Source organism: Protobothrops mucrosquamatus, unplaced genomic scaffold (assembly GCF_001527695.2).
Source record: "Protobothrops mucrosquamatus isolate PMUCROS unplaced genomic scaffold, P.Mucros_1.0 scaffold_262, whole genome shotgun sequence".
NCBI classification, from domain to species: domain Eukaryota; kingdom Metazoa; phylum Chordata; class Lepidosauria; order Squamata; family Viperidae; genus Protobothrops; species Protobothrops mucrosquamatus.
The window spans coordinates 1015925-1025463 of record NW_015386338.1 but is presented as its reverse complement, the minus strand read 5'-3'; the positions used below and the strand labels follow the sequence as shown (position 1 = coordinate 1025463).

The 9539-nt window shown below is 38.9% G+C and overlaps 1 protein-coding gene across 3 annotated transcripts; it reads right to left on the bottom strand.

The window, feature by feature from the left end:
* Window positions 1-4419: 4419 nt before the first annotated feature.
* Window positions 4420-7387, bottom strand: TMSB4X (thymosin beta 4 X-linked). Of its 3 annotated transcripts, none has more exons than XM_015831576.2 (3): window positions 7242-7387; window positions 5156-5265; window positions 4420-4870 (listed from the first exon to the last, which is right to left on the bottom strand). In XM_015831576.2, the coding sequence occupies exons 2-3, from the start codon at window positions 5253-5255 to the stop codon at window positions 4836-4838; spliced, it is 135 nt and encodes a 44-aa protein (XP_015687062.1). In that variant the 5' UTR covers window positions 5256-5265; window positions 7242-7387; the 3' UTR covers window positions 4420-4835. The 3 variants fall into 3 exon arrangements, with proteins under 3 accessions (XP_015687062.1, XP_015687061.1, XP_015687060.1); XM_015831575.2 differs by lacking the exon at window positions 7242-7387 and adding an exon at window positions 6930-7140; XM_015831574.2 differs by lacking the exon at window positions 7242-7387 and adding an exon at window positions 6479-6633.
* Window positions 7388-9539: the final 2152 nt, after the last annotated feature.

The following is a 9539-nucleotide window of genomic DNA, read 5'->3' as shown; positions in this document are numbered from 1 at the left end:
TTCTTGCTGGAACTTTATTACCATTAACACATTGACTTTCCTCTAGAGCAGGGGTGTCAAACTCACAACGTCACGTGACGTGTCGCGACATATCGTGACTTTTTTTCCATTGCCGGCAATGGGGTGGGCATGGTTTCGCCATGACGCATCTGGCACGTGGGCCGGCAGTTTGACACCCCTGCTCCAGATTATAGAACAACACCTAGTATAAAAATAAAGGCTCTAGAAATCTTGGTTTCTATTTTTGCAATATATCATCAGTATATTTCTGCATTCTATATCCATGTTATCTTTTATATTTATGTAGTCATTAAAACTAATTTTTTGAATTATTGTGCCCTTTATGCCTTTTCAAAATGATTTGCCTGGCACACTTCATATCAATTAAATAAGAGAGACAAGATGTCTTCATTGCTGTTAAGCTCTAGTCTGTTACTAAGGAAGTGAACAGTTTCCAAGGAAATCACATTATAGCACAACATTCAGATTTGCACAGAAGTATAATGATTACAAAGCCAAAATGTGTATGAAATAATAGGAAATACATTTGAATGGGTTTAGTCTTAAAAAATGAACATTGTTTGAAACTACATCAGTAAATACATTGAATAAGAGGGCATGCTAACTGTACATGGAAAACAACTTGTGTCTTCAATATTTGGAAGTCACAACTAAACCTTTCATAACATCAGAAAGTTAAATTGAGAATTATTTTTTGACTAGAGACATATAATATGGTTCATGAGAAATTCCAGTGTTGACAATCATGAGAGAGAGAAAAATCTACAATCTGCTTTCTTATAGTCACCCAAGAATCTGTTGCTTCTAGTATCTTGTATCTAAAGCAGTGCTCTTGAATATACTGTAGTAAGTACCCATTATTAAAGGCAATAGCATAGAGCACTGTCAAACACATTGGAAAACATGTCCAAAATGTTTCCAGGGAAGAAATGATGAAAACTGCTTTGCTAAAAGTGGACCAATGACTATGTTGAAATGATAACCTTACAAGTTTATCAATTCTTTGTAATTCTTCTCCTGACAAGGAGAGGACTTGAGATCACTCACAAGTGCTTCAGACAGTTGCATCTCACAAGAAGACAAGACAACATAAGTTTAGAACTCTGGGGGACAACGCAACAGCCATCTTGTTCCAACCATGGTTTATACCTTCGAAAATATACTGGGTTTCCATACTTGCTTTTCCAACCACTTCAGAAATTGCTTGTTAACTGCGTTTCAGTTATCAAGAACCTTTGGATTGACAAGTCTGAAAATATCAGGTGATCCTTAGCAAAAGAAGATTTAAATACAAATTTAACAACTTAAAAAACTTTTTTTGGGTGTAGAATGAACAGCCAAAGGCTGATTATAACTTTGATTTTGGAAAGTTGCAAGTAGACTAAGAGCACAGATGTATTTGAAATAAGTTTTTGGAATTAATTAATAAAAATTCTTCCCTTGAGAAAATGCTTTTGAGTTCTTTAAAAAAAACATGATGGGACTTTGAAGGTTGGACACTAGATGGAACTAGAAAGAATTAAAAATTACAATTAAAGGAGAATAATATTTAAAGTTAACTTACTAATAAAGAATGGATCAAAAATATTTTAACAAACCAAGAGACTGATCTGAATAATTTTCCTATACTGGATTTACAAAAAAGATTTGTTAAAGATTTGAAGAATTTTATGGGAAGGGATAAAGAAAAAATAACTGTTAATTCAGATATTATTTGAAGGGACTAAAGATCAAGATTGTTAAAAGCAAAAGGAATGTAACATTGGTTTATTTTTGATCAAGGTTAACATAGCTATCTCTGCTAACTCTTAATGGACTTTTGCTGATCAGGACTGTATGTATTAGTTTTGTATCATTGCAATTGTAACTTTTAATAAAAATTACTTTTTTAAAAAAGGAGGGCACATGTCCAGAACAGCTATTCTGTTTCAAAAAGACAATCATAAATCACAGTACTAAAGTTAGTAAATATGGATCAAGCCCCAAATCACTTAAAACAATTTTTGCTTGTGTTTGATTATTTCAACATCAACTGAAGTTCACAATAATTGCAACATGATTTTAAGCAACTTGGATAGCGAAAAAGGAAGCTCGTCTGGGAGGCAGTTAAAATATTCTGTCTGCACACAAAACATTTGTTGGTAATATATGTGAAGCTTACTAAGCGAGTTCTTCTAAGCCCATGGGACAAGTAACAAGTTACAACATGGTTTGTCCGTTATGGATATATGTGATTTCTGAATGACAGAATAGAAATCAAAAGTTTTGAAATACCCTTCATTTCTTAAACCACATAACATTTGCTTGTTCCGTTTTCAGGGTGTGCTAAGGACTATTATAGTACTTATTTGTACATTGGGCTTGGATACAAGGCACCATGTTTTACCTCTCATTACTTTGGGAGAATACTAATACACAGACTGAGTTTCTTCAGAAGGCTGTGAGAAGGTAGTGAGACAGACATGTTTCATACACAAAAGTGAACATACTAGCACATATGAATCAAGTTCATAAGTTCAAAGTCATACAATTTCATATCTTGTAAGACAGTAAACTGCGTTGATTAGCAATAATAGAGACATAGTCTCAAGCATCTAAGCAGATCCAATTAGGGAAAGCTGTCTTAAATGCTGTGGTTGGGTGTGCTAAGGCATGATGTACTTGGGGTTTAGTATAGCGAGCACTGTAATTTGTAACTATTGCTTATGGCTCACCATACTATGTGAATCCAACTGCTGTAGTTTATTTAATATGAAGTGATTGAAAGGAACCATAGCTTTAATGATTGAAGCCAGTCAGTATGTCAGTAAACAAAGCAAAACAAAACTGAACAGAATAATCTTGTATTTGGTCATCTGTAGCCAAGTACCATATAGGCAATCCCCAGGCAAATAGTCTTCAGAGCCTAAGGAAAAAAAATGCTTGGCTGCTACTTTGTCTAAAAGATAGGGTCTTCTATTGTAATTCAAGCCACTGGAGTGTCCACTTCTCACATCCTTTCTTATTGGTGAATTTTTCTTTTTGAGTCATGTTCTACATCCTGTGCTTTCTGATTAAGATCACTACTCCGTAGGTGGCTCTTTTCTCTTAGCCTCAGCAAAATGATTTCCTGTGCAGACCACAGGTAGAGCAAAAGCAAATGCAATCCATAGTGCAGCTAGTTTTGTCAATTCCCCATTACGTTTTTTTTAAAAAAAATTAAGTAAATTCTTCTTACCCTTTGAGTTCCATTCTGGTTCTTGAAATACCAGTTCTGTTGCCTGGATCCAGATAGCATACAGGCAATGCATAAATGTTTACCCAGAAAACAGCTCCACTGATTCAAACAGGATTAATTGCCCAGTAGTCTTGAACTGCTCCTTCCATGTGCCAAGTTGCTTTCAAAATTCATTTCTCACACATGCACAATAGGGTTTTATATGTGAAATATGTAAACCTGCAGTTGGTCTTCAAGTTCTCTTCATGGTTTAGGTTTCCAATGATTTTTGAAAGAATTAAATATGGTACAAGTGTACTACAGTATAAGAAACAGTAAGGAATTTGAAGCTTATTTAAGTTGAATTTTCCAGATATCCCTACTGGCTACACTGGATAGAGCTGACAGAAGTAGTCTTGACATCAAAAAGATCACTGCTTCTCACACGGGCACACATGGATTAAATTGCTGTATGGAACCAATTTTAAGAAGTAAAATTATAATTCATAACTTACATCAAACCATAAAGATCAGGTAAATGGGGAAACAGCTTAGTAGAAGTATCAAGCAAAACCAACAGCTTCAATATAATCTTGGTAGATTTATAAGCAATGCCATTTAACTCAATGTCACTTTGAAAATGGAACGACTGTCATTATTGATACCTTACTGCAATGACAGTGACCATAGCCTTATTTGAATACTAAAAAAATATAAATCATGCTTTCCTTCATCCGGTACACATTCAACAGAACTTTTAGCTGATCTTAAGGGCCAGACACAATACCCATCTTTGGGTCCAATAACCTATTATCAGTGGAGGAAAATCCTAAAAATGTAACCAAGTACATCAGGGAAAATGCTAGAATCTCATTGCTCTTAACCTGGGTGATTCCTTCCAGTGCTCCAATATATTTCTACCTCTGCTAAACTCTTTATATTTTAATTAATGAAACATACAAATGAGCTGTAGTAATAAAAAAATAGATTAGATTTGGACTTTGGAACTTCAGATCCACCAGTTTTTCTAGAGAATAGAGCATTTTTTCCACAAAAAAAAGAAAAAAAAACCTTGGCCTGAGTCTGATTTAAGAATGCAGGATTCTTCCATGACAGCATTTAATTCCACGTTAGCACAGGCACTTAGGCTTCTTCGTTAGATAAAATTATCCAAAAGAACAGATAGCATAGCAAGGTAATCCAGGTTTTAAAACATTTTATTTGCATATTAAAAAAATTGTGCATTCCAATAATTAAGATTTGAACAAAAAAAATGGCACTCAATTAAAATGCATTTTACAGCTTGCAGGACCCTGGTACAGCTTTGTGTATATTCGTGTGTTATTCTATTACTGTAGTCCCTCTTAGAATCTTCTTTCAAGAAACATGCAAGCTTTTGTGCCACCAGACCAGAAGCTGCACAGGCAGATGGAAAGGATGGCGCCTTCATTCAGCGTCAGTAGTTCACTTTGGGGGGGAAGGGGTAAAAGGGACAGTACAGTCATTTTAAATTTATCCAACTCTTTGCATCTTACAAAGTTAAAACAGCTAAAAGAAGTAAAATAAGAAGGCAATGCTTGTGGAATGTACAGTGCATAATCTGGAAGGGCCCATTTCATTACGATTCGCCGGCTTGTTTCTCCTGTTCAATTGCTACAAAATGAAAAGAGAAGATGGGTGGGGAAGAAAAAGAAAAAAATTAAATGGCAATTACATAAAAAGCATTCAAAATGCAAATTTTAAAATGCCAAGTGTGTTAAAATTTGCACTTTACTGCACAAGTTGTATTTAATTTCATACAGAAATATTTATGTACAGACATACTTTTTTAATGAAATTCTCAGTAACATTTAAGAATTTGGTAACAAAAAGCATATGTGTAAAGATGGGTTGACTTCTTTGTCTGTGGCCCACGCCCTTTTCTAAGATTTCACCTACTTTCTTTTGAAGGCAGTGGGTTTTTCTCTTGCGTTTCTGTCTTCTTCAACTTAGACTTGTCAAATTTCTCAATTTCAGCCATATCTGGTTTGTCAGACATTGTTATTGATCTGTGCACAAAAGGACAAAAAAGAGAAAGAAAAGATGTTATACTATACCCTTCCTTCTCTCCTTCAGAAGAGTTCCTTTATTTCCCACCAGTCCTCTCAGCTTCAGCATATTGCTTTAATAGTGGATAATAGCCCTTGTTTTTAAACCCTATTTTATACCCTTAACCATGTATTCAGAATGAGATTCATCTGATGTGCATAGGGAAAAAGAAAATCTAAGCGACTGCTGCACGCCCACATGGCAGAACTTCTGACGAAGCAGTTGGATGACGGGGAAGTGATGCATTAGATTTTTTAAAGAATGTGTTAGAAATAAAAATTAATCTTTCTCCCGTTAGGTAACTAAACCTCATCACTGAGGGAGGGCGTGGCCGGATAGCAATCTCTTTCTTAGTCAGCCTGGACATGTGCAGTGTTTAGAGAAAAATCCAATCCTTACGTGTCCAATTACACTTGGCCAATAAAGAATTCTATTTTAAATGAAAGAAAGGCGAATTTCTTGCGAGAACGCCCAAGCGGGCTCGATGCGAGTAAAGGAGTCCAGGCGGAGCTTCCGGGCAACGCGAAGCACATCCTCCATCTTGGGCGTCTGGCTCCCCAGTTCAGTCGGCGGGCGCCTTGCTTTCTTCACAAAGAGAAGCCCCAACCACCGCCCTTTTTCTCGCTGCCGCACTTTCTCCAGCTCAGCGCCCTCGGCTCAAGACTGCCTACAGGATTTAGACAAAGACCAGCCCTTTCCACGAAGCAGCCGGCCCTGTGGCCGGCAACGCACATATACTGCCATCGTCCAATTAACCGATCACACCCAAAGCCCAAGCACTCTGCCTTCCTCCCGAAGGTTCTCCACGCCTGCGATCGCCCAGGGCATTGCACGGCGAACGCGCGGCGCGCGTGCATCTCTTCCCCACCCACCCCCATATTTCCCTCCCTGAGCAAAGCCCGGAGGAGCAACAACGAGATTCTGCTACAGAATGTCATCCGAGCAGAAACCCCTTCCCGCCAGTCTCCCCAATTTATAGCGCCATAGCCCCGAGCTGTTCCACGATGGAGACGTCGTGGAACAACCGCGTACCCGTTCGACAAAGCAGCGATCCGTCCCCTCTGAAATCAGAGCTAGCCCGGACCCCACCCTAATAATTTTGACCCGGCAGAAAGCTGCAAAACTGAAACATGCAAAAGCACCCACGAGAGAACTTAAACTTGCACCCCTCACCAATGAGAACGTCTCAACAGAAGCAGCTCAAAACCGTCCCACAGCCGCTCTGAACTGTAATATAAAAGGAACGTCTCACTGCGTGCCCAGTTATAGCTCCGCTTTTATGCAAATTGTAGTGATGTCACCCCGAATCTGCTTAACTGTTTCACCGCCGCTGCAAAGTTCGATTTCCCCTTAAAAAAATCATTAAGACAATGTTCAGGCATGAAACGGAAAACCCCTCCCTCCATTTAACCCGGTCCTGCCTCGCTATAGAATGAGCGATTTGCCCGGGTTTTGGTTTTCCCGAAGCGAGAAATGTTACAGGGGCTCGATTTCCAAAATAGCGTAATTTCTAGCTAAAAAGGGAGGGCGAGCTTTCCTTACACGCGGCTTTTATCCCCGGGCTGAAAAATGATTTCGCCATCGGGCTGCAAGATCAATACTGTAATGCGTGTGGGCGGCCTACCTTGGTGCCAGAGCCTGAAATTGCGGCGCCGTTTTATTTCCTCACATTATCCTGCATTCCTTCAGCCAGAAATGTTCGGTGGAGGGACGGTTGTCCCCGGGTAACTTTGGAATTTAGCCGGATTGCTGGGGACTCCGAAAGCGCCAACAATGGCTGCTGACGGAGGAGCGCGTAGTAGGCAACGCCTAAATCCAGTCCTTCGTAGAACCACCAACGATGACTATTTCATAAAGTGGTTAGCGAGTTCTAAACCTCGGGGAGTGTTTTTTTATTTATGTACACCAAATATTGGAAGTGAAAAAGCAAACGTACCCCGTATCCTTCCTCCGGCTACCTTTTCGGAGCTTAACTCAGATCTTCCTTGAGGACAAAGAATTCAGGATTATGAACTAATTGAGAGTGCAAGTATGGCGCGAAGCAACCAGATGAAACGCTTATTAATTCTCAACAAGCGTTTCTTTAACATTTGCAGGAAGTTGTGCGTCAGAATACACTCCTACGAGAAACAGCTTGTATCATTATAAGGGGCGTAATCGCTGATTTCTCTGTGGCTGTTTCCACGAGAGATTCTGTTGCTCAAATGATTGCATATCCTGATATTTGGGGGATCCATCCATGTTATTGAGCAATACTTTCTGCTTAATCAGATCATGCGGATTTCTTCTTTATAGCGTCCCTTCATCTCCATTTCCCTCAGAGTAACAAGGAGGATTCTGGCTGGCCTCCTGTTTTTATAATTTCTTCTGCAGCCCCCATAAATGTCACGCAACCTGCTTTCTTCGAGGCTCAGCAGACAATAGCTTTAGTGATAGGAGCTTCTCATTGCCCTTCGCGACCTCCCCCCTTTGTTAAAAACCCTGCATTCTTGCATGCTTCTGTCTGAAGGAGCTCACTTTAAAAGTATATTGCAGAAAGAGAGAAGGAAGAATTTTGAAAGAGGCATTGCTTAGGTGAGCGAGGGCTAGAAATATTTGAGGTTTACTCAAGAATTCCAAGGTGACACATCTGAGAATTTAAATGTTTGTTATGAGAGTCATAAAGTCTGGAGAATATTGAGACAGACTTTAGAAAAATAAGGAGAAAGATAGGAAGAAAATACAAAAACATGCTTACATTAGTTGGATTGTTAATCAGAAAGAAAAAAACCGACATACACAATATAAAAATATGTTTTATATGAATTTTCTTTGAGCATGTTTCACTTCTCCCAAATTATTTTTTTGATTTGTTAGAGTATGCATTCATGAAAGCTTGCTGGTTGATTATCAATGCCTTTTTCTTGGATTGGCAGGAATTGTTTTTTAAACTCAGATTGTACCAAATCCTAATTTATGGCAACAAAAACAAGCTAACCATAGAGGTGCCTTCTGCAGATTTTTGGCATGTCAATCAAACTTGTTCCTCTCCTAACAAACCACAGCATCTCCTGTTTTGCTAGACAAGTCAAGTGTGGCTATATGAACTCATTCATTGTAATTATGTGGGTGAGTGAGGGTGGGGGACGTCATGTTGCAAGATTCCTACAGGTAACTACCATAGGAACATACATATGTGGAACTGCTGTCTCGGAGAACATAAGATGGTCAGTTGTAACTGGTAGGCATGAAGAAACATCAGGATTCCTCATGTGATCAGGTAGGCCTAGAAAAGATTCCTACTTGAAATCAAGAAGAAATGCAGTCATATAGTACTAGGACGGGAACTTACAATTAGATGGATCTAGTTGGTCTAAGGCAGTTTTTTTATGCTATTCAGAATGGAAATACCCTGCGAGATCCTGAATGATTGCCATTTCCTATTAATCTTCAAGAATTATCAATCTTTAATTGTTCAAAGACATCATTGACGGAACCTATGATCATCTGCATATGGAGCAATACTGTATGCTATAATAGTGAGGTTGTGTTGAAATGATTTATCCAGACTTCATTTGACCAAGTTTGCATAATACAGAACCAACTTCATATGTTTCGGGACCAGTGCCTCTTTTCAATTCATCTGTGTCACAGAGCATTTTCCCCATATCCATCTCCAGCCTGGTGAGCTTTGAAATAATCCCAGTTTAAGCACTTTATATCTATGCAAATGTATATAATAACTTAGTTCATGTAAATTAAGCTCATAATTCAAGAGGGGGAAAAAACACCTTCCTGATACTAACATTTTATAGGAGATGCTGTTTTGAAAGGACACACCCAACTATTACTACCTCAATGGAAACAGCTACATTCCAGAATTAGTCAGATTAAGTCTATCAACCAAAAAATGAGGAAAAAAACCTATATTCTACTGTTAAATTTTATAATTTTGTATAACTTTAGATGTGTTCCTGGAGATACTAATCATATAGCATAAACAAGCTCAAGAAAATAGACACAACCTAAAGTTCAAGAGTTTGTGTACTCAAATAGCTGGGGAGACTGAGTGCAGCCACATGCTTGCTGGATCCGTGCCCCTCCTGGCTGGTGCTGGCGGCCCGGGAGGGTACACGAGCCTGGCTTCAGGGAATTATCAACGCTTCTTTGGGGGAGGGTGCCTTTCCCACGGCCCTTAAAGAGGCGGTGGTGAGGCCCCTTCTTAAGAAGCCTTCCTTGAACCCAGATGTATTGG